Consider the following 24,535-nt stretch of genomic DNA (forward strand, 5'->3'; position numbering starts at 1 on the left):
TATCCACAATGTATAAATTCTTCTTCCAATAAGTTTGGCTTGGGCTACAAGTTTAGTAGTTTACGTTTGATCAATGAAAAACAATTAGCACAAGTTTTAAGATAACTCAAAAACATCCGTTAGTCTCAGAAGATGCTCTTGAAGCAAGACTTTTTGCCCGCAGCTACATAATTCACAGAAATTCTGATCAAATTTATTCTGCTTATGAATAAGAACACACTTCTGGTATTAAACATAACTGATTTAATGTCAACCAAATGAAGGTCCTCAGAACATGGATGTCTGCAACTCTTCCTTAAACATGCCTTCAAAGCGGAGATCTTTAGCCATGAGTTCTTCCTCAACATCCTCCAGTGCCCACTGGTGGTCAGTTAGTTCTAGAGCCTCCCATTCTGTCTGTAATGGTAAAAAAAGAGCACTGATAGGACCAGTAGAATACACCAAATAGCTACCCTGGCTCTTTTGAAATTGATGGAGAGGTCTTGTTCAATATCATGTCTTACGAGTTTTAAATTTGAGCAGTTGGGTATATATCCATGATTAACTTATTTAAAAATTGCCTGAACATTTAACCAGCAATCTTCCTGGCCAATATGTCAGTTGGTGCCAATGCTTAACATATTATAATCATGGCCGCATTTTGCATAACATATCACTTTTATCCAAATAAGATTCATAGGGACTTTGATGTTGTTTTCTCTCAATAAAAATGAACACTGAAGTAGCTCTACAGATTACCAAGTAAATTCCTCATATTTCCACTGTGCTCACAACGTAAACAAATTCAGTCATGTGAGTTTCTTCCCAAACTCTCCAAAGCACTGATCGAGTTTGTTGAGCTTAGTTGCTGCTCTGAATTAACTGAATATTTTGATACCTGCTAAATTAATAAGCAGTTCGCGTGAATGGTGTTTTCACTGGCAATATGCCAATACATTTCCAAAGAGTTTCAGTATAGTTAAAAAATACTTTTTGTGAATATGAATTTTTAATGTAATTATTGTCTAGAGCAGTGTTTTCCAACATATAGCCCCTGGATCCTCTTGGGGAGAGGCGTCTGGGAAATCAAAATTATTTGCCAGCCTATGTTGAAAAAGAATACTAAAATTAAATGAGATAATCGTGAGATGCAGTAAAAGTGTTAAATTTAATTTTTAACACAATAAATATTGATAAATATAACCCAAGAAAACAAAAGCTTGTTTGGGATTATCAATAATTTTTAAAAGTAGAAAAGGGTCCTGAAAGAAAATCTTTAAAAAACACTGTTCTAGAGAATTATTCAGCAAGCATCCCTGCTATGAATTCCAGATTAGCATGCTCTATAGCTATTCTTTCTTTAAAAGCATTTTCCCTGAACATTCAAGGAAATGCTACCTATGATTTGAAGAATTAATTTCAGCAATTGGAAAAAAGTCTTGTACCTTGAATGCTTTATTGGTATCTGCAGGCATGGCCATGGCTGCTCCTGTCATCTGCTCCTGCATTACTCTGGACTGATCAGCAGCTAGAAATATGAAAACAAGTGGATAGTTATAGTATATTCTACAAGCACCCTAACAGAAAAGATTTTTCGGAAGGTGATAAACCAGCATTCATCTCTGTAAGTAATGAAATATCCGTTCAGTGTTCAGCCAATTATGTATAAACAACAGGCTCAGTTTTCTTTAGCATTAAAACTGAAGGCTAAAAGCTTTACACCTAAGTAGGACTAAGGAAGTACATTTTAATTTGCAGATACTAACATGAATAATTTGATTTGCAATCATAACACTTAAATTATTTCAAACAGAGTCAGCAGAGAGAAACATATTTAGGATAGAAAAATAACAGTTATGAATTCCAAATTGCATAGTATGTATGAATTGGGTTTCTCACAATCCTTTTGAATTAAAGCTACAAGCAAGTATTTTCTTGAATGGATGCAATTTATGTCAAGTCATGACTCATTCAAAAGGTAATAGATTAGTAATCTCCTGAGGATTGAATTGATTGAATTTTTATCTTGTCTTGTTGTAAAACTTTTAAATGACAAAAAATAACATACCATTATCTTGGCCAAGAATGAGGGTATAAATGCTTCTAAGTCCAAAGACATTTAGAAAATACCAAGAAGCTGAGCTTACCCTAATAAATCAAAGAAATTATGTGTTATTTAAATAATAAGGGCCCCATGTACAAGATTCTAGATCCGCTTCAAATAAGGTCAAAGAATGAAAAACTCTTACCAAGATGCATCCAAAGTAAGCAGTTCAATACCCTGTTGTAGCATTGGTTTAAAACGCAATGTCAGAGGAAAGGGGACTTTTGCTGCAAAAGTTTTAAAAAAAATTCTGTTAAAAAGAGAATTATTCTGTATGGCACATTGCCTTATAAAAGGAGATATATTATGAGAAGTTGCTTAAAACAGAACTGAAAAACAAAAAGAATGGAAAATTGAAAAACAGAGAGACAAGAAATGTTCAAAAAATAGAATAAGCAGAGGAAACACACTAAGTATAAAGCAAACAACTCCAAAAACAAACCAAATATGTAACAAGTGCTACATATATGTCAAGAAAGGTGCAAATTAATACAAGAACAAAGCAGAAGCATTTTCACTAGTGTAGAGTACTGGCAAACGAGAATAGCAAGATAAATTGTGTAACACATTCTTCCAATTACTTCCAAAAGAAAGATCATCTTTCCTCATATTTACCATGTTCTAATCTAAGCCATAAAGCAATCTCAGTGTAAGTTACTATTTTTGTTTCAAAGAAGAAAATTAAAGCTAACAATTATTTATGCAAGGCTCCCATAGCTCCCTCAAAAAAAATTATCATCCAATAAATTAATCCAAAATTTTCACTCAAGGCTCCAATTATCTTACTTCAGATAAACTATATGAAGGCTCTAATGTTAGGTAGGGTGGAAAGAAACAGGAAGACCACCAGCAAGGTGGATGGGTTCAGTTACAGGGGTAACAGGTGCACAGTGGAGAGACCAGGTTAGACACTGAAAAAAATCTATGCGATCCCTAAGAGTTGACACTCACAAGTGTCAAGTACTTACTCAATACAAAAAATTGAAACACCCCCCTCCCCATTGTAGAGGATCTCTAGAATGCCACATCTTGCATGCAAAGTATTTCAAGGGTTTTTGACTGTGTAGGTTTGGAACCCTAGATTGACACTCACTCGTGACAAAGCCTGAGAAGGTCATGTTGATCCAACCACCAATTAAAATCATAGGTAACACATTTGTTACATTCCCCTTCATCATATCTGTCAGCATGGTAGGATCTGCAAGGCAAACAAAAGTTCAAGTGAATATATGGCAGTTTGTCTTTATCTTGAATGGGATAAAGCAGTTTGTGCAATTTCAGATTCTGATCCTAATAATTAAGACTTTGCTACCATTTACTGTTTTAAAAGCTTTGAATACAAAGCTTTGAATACAAAAGCTTTGAATACAAAAACAGAATGAAACAAATGATCACCCTGACTTAATCTCCATTTTAATTATTTAGCCAAGTCAGTGTGGTACAACGATTGAAGTGTTAAGAGTAGTCCACCCTCACTTACAGAAGGTCACTGGATGACTTTGCGTGAATCACTCTCAGGACAATCTACCCCACAGATTAAATTCTTATGTGGGGAAAAGTTAATTGAGGGACTGTTATGTACCTTGTCATGAGGTCTTAAATGAAAGATAGGATAAAAATCAAATAATTAAATAGTATTTAAATTTGCTTTTTGAGAATGACTGGCCTGTAGGCCTATCTATAAGCTACTCTTCGTGTAAACATTGTCGATATCTCTTAAAAAATTTCAGCTACACCAGCCTAACACTGAAAAGTCTTCACATCTTTTATAAATAGCCTGTGAATTTCTTTCACTAAAATTAATGAGTGGTGTTTTTTTTAATTTTAGCCTAAATTCATTTGGAATTGTTTTAACATTAACTTGTTTAAAAATAAAAAGTACTGTATGAGTACTCTTAAGATGTACATACATAAATTAATAGATCTCAGTTGTTCTTTTTAATGGCCTTTCATTTTAAGGACATGAATGGGGCAAAGTAGCTTTTAAAACAGTAAATGGTAGCAAAGTCTTAATTATTAGGATCAGAATCTGAAATTGCACAAACTGCTTTATCCCATTCAAGAACTTGGAACATATTATTCTTGCAAAACAATTAGAGGAAAGTTCAAGTAAATGATACTAACTACATTTGTTAGAAAGAATGAGCTTAACTTAGCTTTAGCCATGATGACTACACTGTCACTCTTATAGACTAGAGTACTAAAGTAGAGGGCACCGTGACTTTGTTCTGGAGGTTAAATATCCCTGCCACTTACTGTTTAATTCGTTTAAATTTTAAATTGATAGGAAAAAAAATATGATGACCGAGGTCAGAGCCTCATACATAAAAAAATGTTCAATTAATCAGGATTCATTGGATTCATATAATTCCCTATATGTGTAGAATTCCAGAATGGCAGAAATGCTGTTGACAGAATGGTCTGATTTTGCATCTACTCCAGAAAGCAGTCTCTGTTTGACAGGACAACAGGGACTGCTTGAGAACCAGCAAACCAGAATGTCAAACTAAACTATAGCTGAAATATACCACTATAAAGCAAGCCCGTTTCAGACTGTATTTAGAATGCTTTGCTTAAATCATAATTTAAACCATAGTCAGTGATTGCTTGATATTCAGTAGAAAGCATAATCACAATGCAAGTTCCTGAATCATTCAACTGTATTTGTTACTCTAAAGTGTTCTGAGCTCTAGTATTGTGTGTTATTTGAAGAGAGAGAGAGAGATAATAAATAAAGGGAAACCATCCCTCTTCAGATGATTCTGCACAATTTTCAAGAACTAAAGGAGAAAGATTTATCATGCAAGGTATCTAGCTTGTTTTATTTTTCTAAATAAATCAGCCATCAAATCAAATTAGAAATAGCTATTTCTAAGCCTGAAACAAAACTAAATGTTTCTAATATCATGAATACAACTATTTCAGGAAGGCTTCTTACATACCTGTCATTGGGGAAGGAGGCACTACCTTTCTTTTAGTTTTCTTAAAGAACCCATCATCAGGATTATTGAAATAATATTTCCGGGTCAGGAAGGACTGAAGGCAAAAAGACAACATTTATCAAAGACTGGGTTTAATCTCACAACAGAATGACTAGAAAGTGGATGTTAGGGGAAGGTGATAAACCTATATTCCAGTATGACAGGAAGAGCGTGTAGTTATGCTAACAGAAAATATGAACACTTGCTAGAATGAAGAAGTGAAAGACTGTGAATAAGGAAAACTGAATATAAAAAAATGATAGCTACAAACATGAAAATGTTATATGATGTGCATATAGAAAAAAGCTACAAATACACAGTAATACTTTTTTTAAAAAAATGGAACTGGATGAAAAGGGTTAAACAAAGATCTTCCAGAAAAATAAAATAGAAGTGAAAGAAATGCATAAAAAATTACAAAAAGGTCATAAATGTGAAAAACGTTAATCATAGTAAACCTGTAGTAAAGATGGTATAACAGGCAAAACGTTAAAAGAGTGCTTAAAGAGTGGTTGTATAACCTTGCTTATAACATGGGTATATTATTAGACCCTATATCAAGAAAGTATACCTCCAGATGGGATGGGAGTCTGTTTCATGATCTGGCCTTTCTCACAGGCTGTTTCCTGGACTTAAAGGGCATCTCCAGAGTTTTCAACATAACCTTACTGCATTATTTCATTTTTTTTCTTGATGTTGATGTTATTTGACACTCAGCTTATACACAGCATAAATGAAAAAGCAGCTGATTATATCTTTCAAAATGTATGGTGTTCCCAGTTCTTCAGTTAGTAATATATAATCACCTTCTAGACAACTGAAATGTATTTTTAACAAGATCTTCATTAAATAATTCACCATCAGGTTCTTCATTTGGAAATAGCACCAAGTACAAAAAAGATTGGAGGATTGTCCTCTTCCCTACTTTTGATTGTTCAGCATTTTAAATTAGCAGATGTCAGATGTGATTGCCTCGTGGGCCTGGATATGCATATTAATAATAATAAAACGTTACCTTTTAAAGAGATTGAAGTACTGTATATTGAACCTTCCTGAGAACTGACGTTCTAAGAATAACTTCAAAACAATCAATATTTTTTTCTTTTAATTTTTACTCAGAATAGAATCTTGCAATTCATTTTATTGCGGTCCAAAAATAAGTCCATATGGAAAGATGTCACCCTCATTTTCCTTAAGAGCCTCTGTGAATCTAAGACTGGTACTGACTTTTGGCCCTAACCTCAAAAAAGGGTAACCTAAAGCTTATTTCCACCTTTAGTTTAATTTTCATTAGGGATGGGACTTCCCCACCCATTTTACTGAGGTCCCCAAGTAAGTCCAAACGAAAAACTGTCACCTTCACTTTCCATAGAGAACCTCTGAATGTCAGCTTTCTGACCTGACTCCAAGGAAGCATAATCCTAACACCAACCCGAATCCCAGTAACTAGTTTAATTTCCATTGGGAATATGATTTTCCCATGCATTTCACTGAGGTCCAAAATAAGTTCTAATGTAAAACTGTCATTCTCCCTTTCCTTAAGGACTCTCTGCAAACCTAACTCTGATAAGAATAGCATTTAGGCGTATATACCACCCCACAACATTTTACAGCACTCTCTGGGTGATTTACAATGTAGAAGCATTATTTGCATATTGCGCCCAACAATCTTGTGTTCTCATTTTACCAACCTCAAAAGAATGAAAGGATGAGTCAATCTTGAGCCCTGTCAGGACTGAACTCCACGCTGTGGGCAGAGTTTGCTTGCAATATTGCAATTCAACCACTGCGCCACAGATGCAGTTGGTGTTGGTATTGACTTTGATTTCAAGGAAGCCTAATCCTAAATGGAATCATAATCTAGTTTAATTTGTACTGGGAATAGGATTTTCCCATGTATGTTCTCAAAAGCCACAAAAGTTCCCAATGAAAAACTGTCACCCTCACTTTCCTTAGAGAACCTCTATGAATCTAACCCCGATACCAGTTTTCAGACTTGACTTGGGTCTGTTTTTAAGGAAACCTAACTCTATTTTAATTTTCCCTGGGAGTGGCATTTTCCCATGCATTTTACTATGCTCACAAATACATCCCAATGAAAAGCTGTGACCCTCACTTTCCTTAAAGACCCTCTGTGAATAATAATCCTGACATCAGTTTTTAGCCCTGACTTCAAAAGCCTAACCCTGAATCTAATCAGTTTAATTAATGGAATTTTCCCATGTGGTTTATTGTAGCAATAGGCCAAACATACAAAAAACCACCCACACATATTTGCCAGAGCCTGTGTGAATTTAAGCCTGAGGTTGGTTTTTGGCCCTGACTTCAAGGAAGTTTTAACTCTAACCCTAATTTAATTTCCATTTGGAATAGGATTTTTTAATGTATTTTCTATGCTCTAAAAAGTTCAAATGTAAAGGTGCCACCTCACTTTCCTTAGAGAGACCCTGAGAATCTAACCCTATGTCAATGTTTGGCCCTGATGTCAAAGAAGCTTAACTCTTATTTTGACTGGGAATAGGTTTTTCCCCCAGCATAGCCCGTGATGGCGAACCTATGGCCCCAGCTCAGCTACACTGCACATGCATCTCGCCAGCCAGCTGGTCTTCAGGTCTCTGCCACACATGCATGGGGGTGGACCGCATGCACGGGGGGCAGGCCGCATGCACGGGGGATGCACGTGCATTGCATTTTGGGCATGCGCATGCGCACACACACTTTGGGCACTTAGTGCCAAAAAGGTTAGCCATCATTGCCATAGCCTATAGCTTTAACATAATTAGGCCTTGTACTCCCAAAGATTAGCCACTCAATAGTGGCTACAACAAATTTGTTAAACACAATTTGTACCCATTTGTAAGCTCTGCAAAAGTTCTCCAAATCTATTCTGGTTGATCAGGGTGAAGAATGTGAATTAATTGTTACTTTCTCTCTTTTGGTTTCTAAATATAAAGCCAAGATGCAGAACTGGCCACAAAATGTGTTATTTTTGATGCAAGATTTCTTTCTTTTCTTTTAGTTTTATATTTTTATTACATTTTTCTTTTTTTACATATCTCAATTGATATTAAACAGTGCTGTGACATTTTTATACAACTACATTCCATATCCAATACAGTCTATACATTCTATTTCTATATCTTCTACATCTATAATATACATTTTCTTTTCTTCTTTCTATTCTCTATCCAATCGTACCATTTCTCCCATATTGCATAATATTCAGAATCTTTTCCTTTTAATTCTATAGTCAACTTATCCATTTCCGCGCATTTAATTTTTTTTTTTAATTACTAGGCCTTCGGATGGTATATATTCTTTCTTCCAACACTGCGTAAAGGCGATCCTAGCTGCAGTTATTATATATAACACCATATAGCAAGATTTCTGATAATCCAGATTTTGTTTTCACTCCCTGCAGCTGTTAAATATGAAAGGATATGAAAAGCTGAGAGGGAAGCTAAGTATCCCATGCAAGGAAGCTCTGACTTTCATTGGACTCCTAACGAGTATTTTTATTAACAAGTCTACATGAAAAAAATAAAAATAGTAATAATTCTGATAAAGATACCCAGCTAATTACAACAACGGTGGCTGGAACATTAGCTAACATGAACAGGAACTAGTTAATTGGAAATGGGTGGATTTCCCATTCATTTTGCACAGGAACCACAGTTAGTACCATAACTATGTTTACTGGAAGATCTGGTTTAGTCAATCAGGCAAACATACGTAATAGCTTTTAAATTCAACACACAATAATAACAATTTCACAAATAGGAACCTCTTACATACCTGCTTTGGAATGTACTTTCCATTTTCTCTGAGGACTCTACTTCGAATGAGAACTTGACTGAAACAAAACAAGACCATTACATAAAATAAGAAAGAAAACAGGAAACCAGCAAAAAGATGCACTTGTATATGTTACATTTGGGCAAACTGTGAGAAAATATCTTAATGACATTAACAAGACTAGTTTTCATTTACCACTTAACATTGTCTTGAAAATATTAAGGAAAGACATGGAGCAATATGTCAATATAAATGTGTTAGTTGAGAACTATTTCCTTCCTTTATGCTGACACCGTCAAACAATGTTTTATATTTACCTTTAATAATGCCTTCATGAATTCATGCCTCAATAAACAGTTTTATGTTTAAGATAACACAAGCCTTAAACATCTAAAGGTAGAACTTAACAGTTATGAATCAGTCTGCTATTTTGTAGAAATCAAATCATATGTAGATCTTTACTAATAAACAGCAATGAAGTTTGGTGCCTATTTCATTTATTTCATAGCTGTTCTACTTGCAATAAGCTATTAGGAAATAGGATTTGTTTGCACTTCCTTTACGTGAAGTAACAACTGAGTGCTTTCTTTTTTTTTTATTTAAGTTTTTATTGGTTTTTAAAAACAAACATAAACAAACAAAACATAAAAACATCAAGCCATCTTCCATATGTATACATACAATGTGCCGGTTGGTTTACAAATTGTTTGGTGCTTCCATTTCGTAGTCTTCAATTACATTGCATATAATCACATACATTGGACAGACCAATAGAAGAATAAGTACCCGCCTGGATGAACACAAAAATGCAGTAAAAAAGCTGGAACACACTTCCTCACTAGTCCAACACATGAAAGCCACAAGTCATAGCATCAACTTCAATGGCACCAAAACCTTAGCCACAATAGAAAACCCCAGCCACAGAATCATCAGAGAAGCCATAGAGATTGAAAAAAGACCTGAAAGCATGAACAGAAGAGATGATTCCACCAGACTGTCAATTATTTAACACAATTATTAAACACCTGGGCACAAACAGATCCCCCCTGATACCTCCAGCTCAAACACACCCCAACCAGGCACCCAGATGAAACCTAGCTTCCTAATAATTGATAGCCGTCCATTTACTCGGAGCCAAGCTGCACTAAAAGCCTCCAATACAGGAACACAACGTTCCAAGCCAATCAAGACACAAAAAAGCCACAAAACAGACAGAAGATATTAGAAACACCAATAAAGCAGAACACAGCAAACTCCAAGACCAACAAACACAGACCAAGACTCCCAACCAATCAGGATGAAGAAAAAACTATTCTGGCACAGCAGTAGGCTAGCCCCAAATTTAAAACTGAAACTGTAAAAGTATGACTCACAGACGAACTCAATACAGAAGCCTGATGATGGCAGATAAAATTCTGCCGAAACGTTGCTACAACTTTAAAAGCACAACTATAATGATGTGGGAAAATACCCGAACAAAGCTGAATGCCATAGTAAATTATATATATATATATATATATATATATATATAGATAGATAGATAGATAGATAGATAGATAGATAGATATAGTGTGTGTGTGTGTGTGTGTATGTATATGTGTGTGTATGTATGTATGTATGTATATATATGTATGTATGTGTGTATGTATGTATGTATATGTATGTGTGTGTGTATATATATATATATATATATATATATATATATATATATATATATATATATATATATATATATATATATATATATATATATATATATATATATATATATATATATATATATATATCTTTGGTTATTCGCAAAAACCTCAGGAAACACACACACACACACATATATATATATATATATATATATATATATATATATATATATATGTGTGTGTGTGTGTGTGTGTGTGTGTGTGTGTGTGTGTGTTTTTCTGAGGTTCTCGCGGGTATTTGTATGTGGATCTTTGGTTATTCGTTGCCTAGATACTTCCAATCTTACGCGGGAGAAAACCCGAATAACCAAAGATCCACACACACACACATACACCAAATCAATATATTGATTTTTATTGTATTTAACATCTGCTATAAATTATGTAGGTTGTCAGTGTTGTGTTGCTGCATACAAAACTATGTGCACATTCACATCTCTAAGCAATACATCTCCTAATGGCACAATAATAATCCTTTGTACATTTATCAATGTATAAATTAAACAATAAAGAGGATATCATACATCTTTATCTTTCACTGTGATCAGTGTTGAACTATATTCAGTAACATTCTATTTATTCTCATTCAAGCTTCACATATTTTGATCTTACCACATTCACCAACTACCTTTCAACTCCACGTCTATACAAAATTTTATAATTCAAGGATCATTATGTAATTTCTTTCTTTTAATTTTCCAGTATAAACCATCAACTAAGTTGTGTGTTAATTTATTGATTTCATTTATCTAGCATAAACAAACTTTAAATTACATATTTAAAACAAACCTTTCTAGGCAGATGCCGATCACAAAAATCAACACTATCATTCATTCTTGGATCTTTTGCTTTTATAATGGCAAGAATAATTATATGTGGCAAATGTATTAAAAGGGTAATACATTTGTCTGTCTCATGATTTTTTAACTAAATCTGTAATAAAAACAATGGGTTCTATGTATAATCATCACAATATATATTTTAATTCAAACACTGAGATTTAACTATCTCATATAGACTGACAAGTCCAATAATTTAGATGCAGTCAGACAGAAGGCACTCTGCTATGTCATGAGCCTGTACATAAAAATACAGTGTATTTTTCAAAGTTCTCAAAGGCTCATGTAGGAGGCAACAGTTATTAAGATACCTTAAGCCCATGGCAAAGATGAATTTTAGGGATAATAAATATCACCTCATTTGATGCTTGGAAACAGAGCAAAAACCAGTATGGATGCTGTAAGCTCCCAAAGAAAATCTTGTTTTTGTTTGGACCAATTGAAAATTGTGCTGTTGTTTTTTGCGGCAGTAGCACTATGTAGAGTAAGCAGCAAGAAATACACCAAGGGCATATGTCACCAAGACTAGGGATAATCTAGTCTGTGATTGGGTATTTTAGCAGCAAAGGAAGATCAAGGGATACTCCCAAATTTATAACTAAAATATACACATCTACAGGAAGAGCCGATTCAAAGTATAATATCTGCCATCTTTTGCATATGGCAGCTCTAGATCCTCCAGCATGTATTATAATCAATCTACATAGTATATTATAATTATTATTTAAAGAGACACCCGTCAACTATTTAAGACACCTCTTACCTGTCAGACACTTGTTCCTGAGTCAGCTTTTTATCACTCTGGAGAAGGATGGATACATAGTGACGAATCATCCCCACAAAGAAGGTGATGAAGACTATGGGAAGCACCACCCATAATCGAATATTGGAATCCAGCAACAGTTCTGGCTCACTCATTTTTAAGAAGAGTTCTGGTCATGCACACCAGCTTCAGTCTTTAATCTCTAAAAGATCACAAATTATGGTATAATAACTGACGAGTCTAAAAGGCGCCAAATAAGAAATCATCACTGCTAACTTTTCCAGAAACATGTACAAAATTTACAAAATTAGCCCGCTTTTCAACACCGACCTGGTCCCCCTTCAGCCTTCCGGGATCAACGACTGACGTCCTCTTAAAGTGCCCGACAAGATGGCTGCTTCCTCACTGATGAGGTCATCACGAAGCGCCCCCGGCGGGCTTTTGGCGGGAGAATTCCAAAAACGGGAAAGAGAGCGCGCGCCGAAGCTGGGCAGCGACCGCGTCGTGTGGTTGCTCCTCGTTGGTAAGCAAGAAAAACAGTCTTCGCGGAAACTGCGATTGTTTGGCTTAGTCGTCGGCGGAATGCCTGCCTTGGGAGCCTCGTTTCTCCTGGCAGTATCGCAATCAGCCGGGGGAGGGAAGATGACAGAACGAGGTGATTTGAAAAGGAAGGAAGAGATACACAAACGCGACAAACCATTAAGAAACAAAATCCCTTCTCATTACCTCAGTAGCTTCATTCCCGCGGAATAGTTGTTTTTCTCCCCGGGATCGAAAGGAAACAAACTAAGATTTCAGGGTGGTTGAAATTTATTTATTTATTTATTTATTATTTTATTTATTTGTCAAGTGATTATAAGATAACAGATATAAGTATAAACATAGTTGTGCATACATGAAATGGATACATATAAGAAAAATAAAAAGAAACAATAGGACAGGCACATTGATGCACTTATGCACGCCCCCTACAGACCTCTTAGGAAAAGGGTGAGTTCAATAGTAGAAAGTCTAAGGTTAAAGTTTTTGAGGTTTGGGGAAGAAACCACAGTCAGGTAGAGCATTCCAGACATTGACCACTCTGTTGCTGAAGTCGTATTTCCTGCAATCAAGTTTGGTGCGGTTAACCTTGAGTTTGTATCTATTGTTTGCTCTTGTGTTATGGTTGAAGCTGAAGTATTCATTGACAGTTAGGACATTGCAATGTATGATTTTATATACTGTATTTAGATTGGACCGAAGGCAGTGTAGTTCTAGGTTTTCTAGGTCTAGAATTTCAAGTCTGGTGACATAAGGTATTCTGCAACGAGTAGAGGAGTGGAGAATTCTTCTTGTGAAATATTTCTAGACTTTTTCAACTGTGTTAATATCAGATACGTAATGTGGGTTCCAGGCTGATGAGCTGTATTCAAGTATTGGTCTAGCAAATGTTTTCTATGCTCTAGTTAGTAGTGTGATGTTACCAGAGAAAAAACTACGTAGGATTAGGTTAACAACTCTTAATGCCTTTTTGGCTATGTAGTTACAGTGGGCTCTAGCACTTAGGTCATTAGAGATGAGTACTCCAAGATCCTTGACAGTTTGGATCATCAACAAGGTCTTGACTATTCAGCCTGTATTTTATTTTCTGATTTTTTTTTTGCCAATATGTAGAACAGAGCATTTGTTTGTTGAGATTTGAAGTTGCCATTTGTTTGACCATTCTGATACATAGCTGAGGTCTTTTTGAAGGATAGTAGTGTTGGTGGTGTTGAATAGCTTTACATTATCAGCAAAGAGAACGCAGTTGCTCTTAATATGATCACAGAGGTCATTTATGTAGAGCAAGGGTTCCCAACCTGGGGTGCTCGCACCCCCTGGGGGTGCTCGACGATATTCCAGGGGGTGCGAGAAAAGTTCAGGTAAATAATAGGATATTGGCTATATGTTGGCATTTTTATTCCAGGGGGTGCGAGGTTCGAGTGAAATTTCTTTAGGGGTGTGGGGCGAAAAAAAGGTTGGGAACCACTGATGTAGAGTATGAAGAGAGTTGGTCCTAGAACTGCCTTGGGGGACACCACTGTTGACAGGTACAGAATTTGATAGGACGCTCCCAATTTTGACCATTTGTTGTCTGACAGGAATGCATCTATCCAGGTGTCCAGAAATACCATAAGATTTTAGTTTTAGGAGTAGTTTGCCGTATACCACTGAATCAAAGGCTTTACAGAAGTCTATATAGATTGTGTCTGTTGCTTTGCCCTGATTGAGTTATGTAGTCCATATGTTTTTGCAGTGTAAAAGTTGCAGATTACAGGATAGTTTTTTTTTCTGAAACCAAATTGTTTATTAGAGAGTAGGTTGTTTGTCTCTAAGTGGAGGATAATGGATTGGTTAATAATTGATTCCATGACTTTACAGGTGACGCAGCATAAAGAGATTGGTCTGTAATTTTCAACTAGGCTGAGGTCCCCCTTTTTGAAGATGTGGATGACCGTGGCTAGTGACCATAGGTTTGGCAAGGAGCTGGTCCTGAAAGTTTTTTCAAAGATTATGCTTAGAGGTTTGGCTCTGGCAGTGGATAGCTTTTTTAAGAAGTAGGCACATATTCCGTCCGGTCCAATAGATAGAGATGGTTTAAGATTGTGTAGTGCTTTTTCAACATTGTCTTCTGTAAAATCGATATGTATTAGATCAGTGTAGTTGTCTGGTTTGACTAGGAAATACTGGGCATGATCCATTGCTGTTTACAAATACTGAGCCAAAGAATGTGTTAAAGAGGTTGGCTTTAATGGTGTCATTGTTGCAGTCTTTACCATTAGGTCCTTTCAGGGGTGGGATGGACCTTGAGTCTTTTAGTTTGTTGTTTACAAACTTGTAGAAAGCACGAGTAGAATTGGTGCATAGAAGGTTTTCCTCTTGTTTAATGTGATAATTGGTGCATTCAGTCTTTATCTCGTGGCATAAATTTTTGTATCGGCTTTTGAAGTTGGCAACGTGATCAGATTTGTTTTTCTGCCAAAGTAATTTTTTTTGGATTGAAGCTTCCTTATTGTTATGGGTAATTTGTTTTTTCTGGTTTGGGGAGTTATTGGTACATATAGTTTGATGACTCTTTTGACTTCAAGTAAAAATATGTTGTAATGGTCTTCAACAGTATTGCATCCAGTGAATAGAAATTGCCAATGAAGAGATGAGAGATCGTTGTCTATAAGATCATAGTTGCCTTTTTTGAAATTATAATTGGGGATCCCATCGTTGTGATGATTTTTGTGTGGATGTATATTGAGACAAAAGTCAATCGTGTTATGGTCACTGTTGGAAAAGGGTTCTTTAATTTGTATTCCGTAAATTGAGTTCAAACTATTACAGAAGATGAGATCGAGGCAGTTGTTAAGTCTAGTATTGTTGGTTACTAGTTGTTCCAGTCCCAGATTTGTTACAGCATTGTAGAAGGTTGCATGTATGGGTTCAGTTTTAAATTCATTTAGGGTCCAGTTAATATGAGGTAGATTGAAGTCACCAAGAAAGATAAAAGCATGTGGGCAGGATGTTGCCCATGTTAGTAGTGAATTTAACTTGTTTACATGTTCGATGTCATAATCAGGGGTTCTGTAAGATAATAAGAATCGAAATGTGATATTTAAGGACAGTTCACAGACGATGGTCTCAGGAAGAGCAAGCTCCTGGGTAACTTGGATGTTTTTTAGATGTAGGGACTTTTTATAGAAGATAGCAACACCACCTCCTCTTCGGATTTCGTGATCTGATCAGTAAACATGATAGTCTCTTACTGTGGTAATGGAGTCAGGGAGAGAGGCGTTGAGCCAACTCCTATTTCTTACCCAACAACAGCAACAAAAACCCAAATGTAGGCTCATCATTTTTCAAACAGTGTCCTGGGTGGGAGGGAAACAATGGATGGGCTGAAAGCCTCAACAAGCATTCTGACAGCAACAATTCAATTGTGTTGTTCCTGAAAATGTATTTAGGTTATCCTAATCATGTATGCCTACTATGATATGCACACTCTGCAGATGATTACAATAGCTTCTTTTGACACATAATATAGAGATATATAATAATACATCTTTTAAATAAAATCATTGTGCTGGAATGCAATTTTGTGGCTATAATTTATTTGTTACACAATTATTTGCAAGTTCTTAATATAAAAGCATGTTTTCTTCAGTCAGTCTCTAATTTTCACCTAATATTCTTGATCTAGGATATTTCAACACCTGTCATGGCTTCAAAACGGAAATTGTTCAAACCTCATTTCTGCAATGAAAAACTGATAGAAGAATTACCAAGTATGTAAAGATGGAAACTTTTTTATTTGTCAAGGTCATTAAGCAAAGGAATACTATTACTTTTAGAACTGAAGAACAGCAACAAGAACAAGCTTTTTCTTCCCACTTGAAGTACCTTTTCGCCCACATCATAAGCAATGAATGAGATGTTAATTGTAGGCTTTCAGAAAATTTCCAAAGCAGTAATATCAGAAATAAAGTGTAATATATTTTATTTTATTTAGTTAGTATAGAATTTTATACTGCTCAGTTACAAACATTGATCCTCAAATATCGTTGTCACAGTTGCAATGTTTGAGGATATTCATGCTTCATATTATTTATATCTATATAGCAATAGCACTTAGACTTATGTACTGCTTCATGGTGCTTTACAGCCCTGCCTAAGCAATTTACAGAGTCAGCATATTACCCCAACGATCTGGATCCTCATTTTACTGATCTCAGAAGGATGGAAAGCTAAGTCTTGCTTGAGCCGGTCAAACTCCAGGCAGTGAGCAGTAAGTTAACCTGCAGTACTGCATTCTAACCACTGCACCAACACAGCTCCTATATGCCTGTTGATGGCTGATTTGTCTTAAGTGCCAGGCTTCCGGAAATTCTCTGGTGTTTTTGGACTTGGCTTGGTCTAGGATACTCAAAGTTTCCCATTTAAAATTATGGTTAGGTCTATCCATTTGTTGTGAAATTAAGGAGTTTTCATCATGTCTTCTGACTGCTAATTGTTTATGGATATGATCTGCTAGTCTTCTGCCTGTTTGTCCTACATTGCGGCCTTACTCTGTATGCTGTAGATCAGAGGTCTCCAACCTTGGCAAGTTTAAGCCTGGTGGACTTCAACTCCCAGAATAAACTTGCCAAGGTTGGAGACCCCTGCTGTAGATGACTCGTGTTTTTTCTTCTGGGGCTGGTTTCTGTACTATGGTGATGCCGTGTTGTGGTAGTAGTCCAGTGGTGGCTAATATTTTTCAGCTCCCGTGCCAATAATTGTGCATGCGCTCACTTGCGCGTGCTCGTGTGCCAGCACCCAGAAGGCAATGCATGTTTCCCCCCCCGCATATGCGCGCGTGATCCCCTCGCGCGCAGCACGTCCCTGTGCATGTGCGCACGTCTCCCACAGACACCTCTCCGCCCCCTGTGCATGCACACCAGATACCCGACAATCAGCTGTTAGGCGGTCGCGCGCCCATGTGCAGTGGGGCGCTTCTGGACGACCTCTTGCATGCTGGGAGAAATCGCTCTGCGTGCCACTTCCGGCACACATGGCATACTACCAAAACGGTAGTAGTCTGGTGGTTTCTGAGATGTTTTAATGTATGACAGTGTAATCCTTTTCACAGTTCGTATTGCTTATGCTGTATTGGATTAAGTGGTCAGGAAGAATGAAGTTGTGTGCATGTCCATTTTGTTGGAAGATATTGTATAGATGATCTATTTTCTTTTTTCTTTTTTTGATGTTCAGGTTGCTGCAGTATGTTTGTGCTTGTTCAAATAATGTTCTTACAGTTCCTCTTGTTAGAGGTTGGGGTGTTACTTTCGCAGTGGAGCACTTGGTTGATGTGAGTGATTTTATGATAGACTTGGGATTCTAATTTGACATCACTGCCTCTGCTGATTAGAATATCCAGGAAGGGTAATGTGTTGTTTTCTCTTTCGCTAGTGAATTTTATTCCTTTGAAGATGTTGTTGATGGTTTTGTGTGTGTTCTGTGGTTGGCCTTTTTAATTTGGCAAAAATGTGATCTATGTACCGGATCCATACTTTGGGTTCTAACATTTGTTAATCAGAAAATATACTACCAGACTCCTGATTTTTTTGCCACTAACATGTCTGCCCTTCTATATTGTCCACATTATAGTATACCAGTATAATAATCTTAAATTGAATGTATATAATTCTTGATAGAGTCATGTTTGAGAGTCCTGACAAAAGCATATATGTAATAGAGAATGCAATTCAGAAAAAAAGTTTAAGTCCCATTGATTTTGTTTGAATTCATTATGAGCATCATGTCCAGCAATTATGATTACAATATAAAGACATTATAAAGCAGACATTTTCATTCTTTTCCCTCTATACTATGTACAATTGGCCTGTCAGAAAGTGTTTTACAATCCCTTTCATTGCTATTTCAGGGCAGAAATAACAAAAAAATGGGATAACTTTTTTACTCGAATGTTAATTTATGCATTTAGCTGCTGTGATTCCACATTAATACCAACATTCAATTTGCTTATGTTTCCCTATTAGAAACAAAAAGGCCTCGAACCTCTGGAAAGAAAAAATCTGTTCTACAAGATGATGAAATAGAAAGCAATAATGTTTTTGGGCATCTCCTTAAGACTGCAGGGATTACACTGAAAGCAGGAGAGAAACAGAATGAAATAGGTATTGTATATTGTGCTGTGCTTCTTTGGTAAATGGAATACTTGGTGTTAGATATGCAAATCTGGGAGGGAATCCTTTTCTTTTTCTTTTTTTCTTTTCTTTTTTCTTTCTTTTTTATTTTTTTGCTTGAAGACTACTTAGTCATGAACAGGAAGGATTTCAGTTGTATTTGAAATAAATACACATCACAAAATTCCCCAAACCCCCAAAACTTTAATCTTAGACTGTCTACTATTAACCTCACCCCTTTTCTAAGAGGTCTGTAGGGGGGGTGCCTGCCGTCACTGTCCTATTGTTTCTTTTTATTTTTCTTATATGTATCCATTTCATGTATTCATAACTATGTTTATAACTTATACCAGTTATCTTATAATCGCTTGACAAAATAAAATAAATAAAAATAAAAATAAAATGGATGATAATGGTTGTGATGATGATTAATTTCTGTGTTTTTATATTATCTCTTCGACATACCTTATATTACATTTGACTATATAATTTTTTTCCTGATTTATTGCTAAATTGTGACTGCCCTATTACTTTTGGAAAACCCAGTTTATTGCTTCTTCCCAGCGTTTCAGTTTCCCCACCCTCCATTGATCAATGTTTCTGGAAACCTTGCAGTTCTTTCTATGTTTAGGCATATTTTACCGAGAATATTTTTGCAAAGAGAAGAAAACATGCTGTACAGTTTCTTTCATGTGTCACCGTCAATGTCAAAACCTGAATGACAAACCAAATTCAGTGAATCAGAAGAAGAAAAGCAAAGGCTTCTTGTCTTGATTGGATGCAATTTGACACAAGGCAGGGCTCCCAGAAAGATATATGGTTATTGTATTTTCTTATATTTCCAGATTAGGAAATTTTTAAAAATGCTGTTGGATTTCTATCAGCTATCATTGAGCTGTTTAAAGACAAGAGAAAGTGGCATTTAGAATAATATGATGTGGATATGTATTTTTATGCATGGTTCTCTTGATACTTTCTTGTAGCTGTAGATGGAGCAATTTTCCAGAAAAAGTTGCATCAAGCCTTAAGAAAACACCCTTCTTATCCACAGGTATGAATCTGATCATATGATATTTCTGAAATTATATTGATATATATTTATTTCCGCCTACATAGCAAAAAGCTAAAAAGCAATGATGACTTTTATGATTGCTCAGTCTTCCTTTTTCTGTTCTTTTTAAAAATTAGATTGTTGCAGAATTCATCGGTGGCTTGGATTCCCACATTGAAAACAGAGATCGATTTAGGAATTGTCTTCTACCATGCATACCTGCACAAAATCAAGAAACAAAGTAAGTGAAAAGAGTTGTTTGATGCTTGAAAAGTATCACCCAAATGTTTCATAACTATTGTTAGCTTCAGAGGAATTGAAAAATCCCTGATCACATACATGAACTTGCCTGGATGGGGAGAGGGATAAAAGTACTAATGTAAATTGATGTACCTTTTAGAGGGCAGACCAAAAGCATATAAGTAAATGCTATAGTACATTGACTGAAAGAGATAAATCTATTCTTTTTTTTCGTTCAAAGAATTCAGAGATAATTCCAGTGCAAATACATAGTTTTTCATTCATGTTTCCACGTGGCAGTTAGGTTATGCAACCAATCAGGAAATTTTCTAGAATGAATTTGTAATAAGAGTAACAGGAAGCTGTCTTTCTCTTCCTTAGTAATGCAGTGCATTCATACTGTGACAGCCTCATTAAATTGCTTCTTGGTATTGAAATATTACAGGTATGTTTATCATTTGACTTTCCCATTTTCTCCTGACAATCAAAAGTAGACATCCTAAGTGCCACTAAGGCATTAGACTGAACTTGTGGGGGAAAATGGAGCTTATATGCAGTCTATTTCCATCTTTCCCACCTTTCTCCAATCATCTGTAATTATTATTCTGTTCTATTTGGTCCGGGATTACAAAGAGAAGTGTACTCTCATTCAAACCAACCCAGTATAACTCAAACCGCTGCCTGAATCTATGGAGGTTGGAGAGAGGCAAGAGTATACAGTCCAGTTTCTTCCTAATTACTTTTCAGATAATGCCTAGGTAGAACTAGAATGATGAATAGAAAGATGACACAAGATTGTTGGAAAGATTCATTAATCCACCCATACCCTCAATTTTTTAAATGCACTGAGAAATTGGGAAATGGGTATAGTTCTGTTTCACTTTAAAATAGGCTTCACAGAGGCACAAAGGATGCATCACAAACTGATCACTTTCTTCCAGATTTGAATAGATAATAGATTTGTAGTCTCTCCCCCTCTGTGTATATCATATGATGTATGTATGTATGTATGTATGTATGGTATTCAGCTTTGTTCAGGTATTTTCCCATGTCATTATAGTTGTGCTTTTAAAGTTGTAGCAACGTTTCGGCAGAATCTCATCTGCCATCATCAGGCTTTTGGTTGTGTTCGTCTGGCCACATAATGGAGACCTAGAAGATGAACAGACCTATGGAACAGCTGTCCTGCCCTGCATAAGAGGTACTACAGACAAAATCAGTAAGATTTTGAAGTCCCCTGTGCATCATGCCCGGCCACATACATTGGACAGACCAATAGAAGAATAAGTACCCGCCCAGATGAACACAAAAATGCAGTAAAAAAGCTGGAACACACTTCCTCACTAGTCCAACACATGAAAGCCACAGGTCATAGCATCAACTTCAATGGCACCCAAACCCTAGCCACTATAGAAAACCCCAGCCACAGAATCATCAGAGAAGCCATAGAGATTGAAAAAAGACCTGAAAGCATGAACAGAAGAGATGATTCCACCAGACTGTCAATCATTTGGAAGCCTGCACTCACAAACAAAAAAATCCCCACACCACTAGCCAGGCAAACACCTGGACACAAACAGATCCCCCCTGATACCTCCAGCTCAAACACACCCCAACCAGGCACCCAGATGAAACCTAGCTTCTTAACATGATAACTGTCCATTTACCCGGAGCCAAGCTGCACAAAAGGCCTCCAATAAAGGAACACCATGTTGCCAGCCAATCAAGACACAAAAAGAGCCACAAAACAGACAGAAGATATTAGAAACACCAATCAAGCAGAACACAGCAAACTCCAAGACCAATAAACACAGACCAAGATTCCCAACCAATCAGGATAAAGAAAAAACCATTCTGGCACAGCAATAGGCTGCCCCAAATTTAAAACTGAAACAACTGTGGGGACCTGACTCACAGACGGACACAATACAGAAGCCTGATGATGGCAGATGAGATTCTGCCGAAACGTTGCTACAACTTTAAAAGCACAACTATAATGATGTGGGAAAATTCCCGAACAAAGAATTTGTCTTCTCTGAAACAGGATATCGCTAATGTTTTTATGTACCATTAATTGGTACTTTAGGAAAATTGTCTTGCATTATTTTGTACAAGATTTTGTAGACAGTGTAAAATGCAATTTTCTCAAAACACTTTTATCTTTTTTTTTTTTTTTTTTGAAGCCTGCTGTGATAAAACTGTTATTCGAAAAGCTCCCTGAATTTTTTCAGGAAAGGTAAGTAAATCTGAGGGAGATGGGCAGTTAAAAACTATGAGATAGATAGATAGATAGATAGATAGATAGATAGATAGATAGATAGATAGATAAAAATAAATACCTTTTTGAAAGATATTTAAGGCAGAACATTGTCTATCAGGTAGCTTCTGTATTTTACTGTTCTGAAATCCTACAAATGGGATCTGATTTGCATTGAAGAGAAAAAAATGCAGTAGACTGGTGTAAATAATTTGTTTGTAGCTCTAAGCAGTACACAATGAAAGATCGATGTTCAGTTTTTATACATTCTGCTGTAAAAGGTCAGCTTTACATGGCAAAATAAACAAATAGACTGGTGAACTTTGATTGACTTTATTTAAATGCCTAGTGTAGATTGTTACATGGCTCAAAATAGTGTTAGTCAATCTTGCTAATGTTATTTATGTTATCAGTGGTGCCTTTATTTCCAGAAAAAAGGCTTAAAGATACGTTGCTGAAAAAAGGAAATTTGGATTGTATCTAGACAGACAATTAATAGATTTTAGAATATAATCTGTATTAATAGTAAAGAAGATAGTGTGCTTGATCTTTTCTTCCCTGTGATTCTTTTGTCATTTTTATTTTTCAGTGTTGGCAGTGATGGATTAAATTTTGTCCTTTTTATTTTTCAGTGTTGGCAGTGATGGATTAAATTTGCCTCGGCTGATTGTCAATCAGTTAAAATGGCTTGACAGGATAGTTGACAACAAGGCAAGACCAAATAGTAGACAATTAAAAACACTCAGGTTTCATTTTAAAATTCAGCTGCTGCTGGATTTTACAATATAATTTATGTAGTGCTACTTGAAATCACGCTGTTGAGAAGTCAAGGTTTATAATTGGGTTATAATAAAATATATATTTATTATGTTTGCTTACTTTGCTTCATTACAGAGATGAAGTTCATTGCATATATAGCAGCCTAAGTAATATGAAACCAATTTCCTGAAAAAAATTTCAAAATTAAAAATTCATTTTATACGGTCAAAAATGCAGCAGATATGGTCATGGATAATAGCTAGGACCTGCTTATTAGCAAAAAATATTTACCAAATTTCTCTTCTGACTAAATTGGGGAGATAAAATTACATGGTTGTACAGAGGAACAATTTGTGGGACTCCTAATAGCAAAATCAAGCTTGGTATTATTATTATTATTATTATTATTATTATTATTATTATTATTATACACAAAAATGACAGTATACACAGCAGACGAGATAACCATGCTGGATTTCGTATCACAAATCACTAGTTGAACACTTCCCAAGTGTTTAGGGCTGCGTTGATGTATTGGCGGATTATGCGAGCAGATCCCAGTAAGATGGCCTTCTGCAGCTGACCAATGGTGATCTTGTCAGCGCCAATTCTTTTTAAGTGCTTGCCTAGGTCTTTAGGCACAATACCCAGTGTGCCAAATACCACTGGAACCACCTGCACTGGTTTATACCAGAGTCTCTGCAGTTCGATTATCAAGTCCTGATATCTGATGATTTTTTCAAGTTGTTTCTCGTTGATTCTATTGTCACCAGGTATGGCAATGTCGACGATCCACACTTTTTTCTTCTCCACAGTTGTGATATCCGGGGTATTGTGTTCCAAAAATTTGTCAGTCTATATTCAGAAGTCCCACAGTAGTTTTGCATGCTCATTTTCGACCACTTTTTCAGGCTTATGATCCCACCAGTTCTTTCCTACAGGCAGATGGTAGCTGTGACAAAAGTTCCAGTGGACCATCTGAGCAACTGTGTTGTGATGTTGTTTGTAGTCAGTCTAAGCTATTGTCTTGCAACAGCTCAGTATGTGATCAATGGTTTCATCCGCTTCTTTGCAGAGTCTGCATTTGTGGTCATCAGCAGATTTATCTATTCTGCTTTGATTACATTCATTCTGATGGCTTGTTCTTGGGCTGCAAGAATGAGGCCTTCTGTTTCTTTCTTCGGTGTTCCGTTGGTCAGCCATAACCAGGTCTTTTCCTTATCTACTTTTCCTTGGATCTTTTCAAGGAACTGTCCATGCAGTGCTTGGTTACACCATCTGTCAGCCCGAGTTTGCATCGATGTTTTTCTATATTGATTCTTAGTTTTGCTGCACTTTGAACAGTTTCCTCTTGTTGACCTCCATCAAAGCTGGTTCA

At 36.1% G+C, this 24,535-nt stretch overlaps 2 protein-coding genes across 3 annotated transcripts in view; one reads left to right on the top strand and one right to left on the bottom strand.

Moving 5' to 3' along the window:
- Positions 1 to 226: 226 nt before the first annotated feature.
- Positions 227 to 12,582, bottom strand: EMC3 (ER membrane protein complex subunit 3). Of its 2 annotated transcripts, none has more exons than XM_026673312.2 (9): positions 12,492 to 12,582; positions 12,162 to 12,363; positions 8,860 to 8,917; positions 5,026 to 5,119; positions 3,177 to 3,281; positions 2,229 to 2,310; positions 2,048 to 2,127; positions 1,425 to 1,507; positions 227 to 396 (listed from the first exon to the last, which is right to left on the bottom strand). In XM_026673312.2, the coding sequence occupies exons 2-9, from the start codon at positions 12,314 to 12,316 to the stop codon at positions 268 to 270; spliced, it is 786 nt and encodes a 261-aa protein (XP_026529097.1). In that variant the 5' UTR covers positions 12,317 to 12,363; positions 12,492 to 12,582; the 3' UTR covers positions 227 to 267. The 2 variants fall into 2 exon arrangements, with proteins under 2 accessions (XP_026529097.1, XP_087811153.1); XM_087955027.1 differs by having other exon boundaries at positions 12,456 to 12,540.
- A 30-nt stretch (positions 12,583 to 12,612) lies between these two features.
- The window catches only part of FANCD2 (FA complementation group D2), a 50,339-nt gene continuing 38,416 nt past the window's right edge, over positions 12,613 to 24,535 (top strand). The window contains exons 1-8 of the mRNA XM_087955018.1: positions 12,613 to 12,684; positions 16,369 to 16,453; positions 18,704 to 18,841; positions 19,834 to 19,901; positions 20,039 to 20,142; positions 20,523 to 20,586; positions 22,325 to 22,377; positions 23,031 to 23,109. Coding sequence (XP_087811144.1) covers positions 16,387 to 16,453; positions 18,704 to 18,841; positions 19,834 to 19,901; positions 20,039 to 20,142; positions 20,523 to 20,586; positions 22,325 to 22,377; positions 23,031 to 23,109 — 573 coding nt within the window. The 5' untranslated portion in view covers positions 12,613 to 12,684; positions 16,369 to 16,386. The remainder of the gene's footprint in view (positions 12,685 to 16,368; positions 16,454 to 18,703; positions 18,842 to 19,833; positions 19,902 to 20,038; positions 20,143 to 20,522; positions 20,587 to 22,324; positions 22,378 to 23,030; positions 23,110 to 24,535) is intronic.

Source organism: Notechis scutatus, chromosome 2 (assembly GCF_049901735.1).
Source record: "Notechis scutatus isolate UNSWTSFEM ecotype Mainland chromosome 2, rNotScu1.2, whole genome shotgun sequence".
In the NCBI taxonomy this organism is placed as follows: domain Eukaryota; kingdom Metazoa; phylum Chordata; class Lepidosauria; order Squamata; family Elapidae; genus Notechis; species Notechis scutatus.

Bases quoted from the DNA above. Each gene is read 5' to 3' on its own strand.
- EMC3 (XM_026673312.2), bottom strand. From the start codon at position 12,316: ATGAGTGAGCCAGAACTGTTGCTGGATTCCAATATTCGATTATGGGTG. The intron at 8,918-12,161 runs GTAAGAGGTGTC...GTTTTGTTTCAG, and splicing joins CAGGAACAAGTGTCTGACAG to TCAAGTTCTCATTCGAAGTA. The intron at 397-1,424 runs GTACAAGACTTT...TTACCATTACAG, and splicing joins ATACCAATAAAGCATTCAAG to ACAGAATGGGAGGCTCTAGA.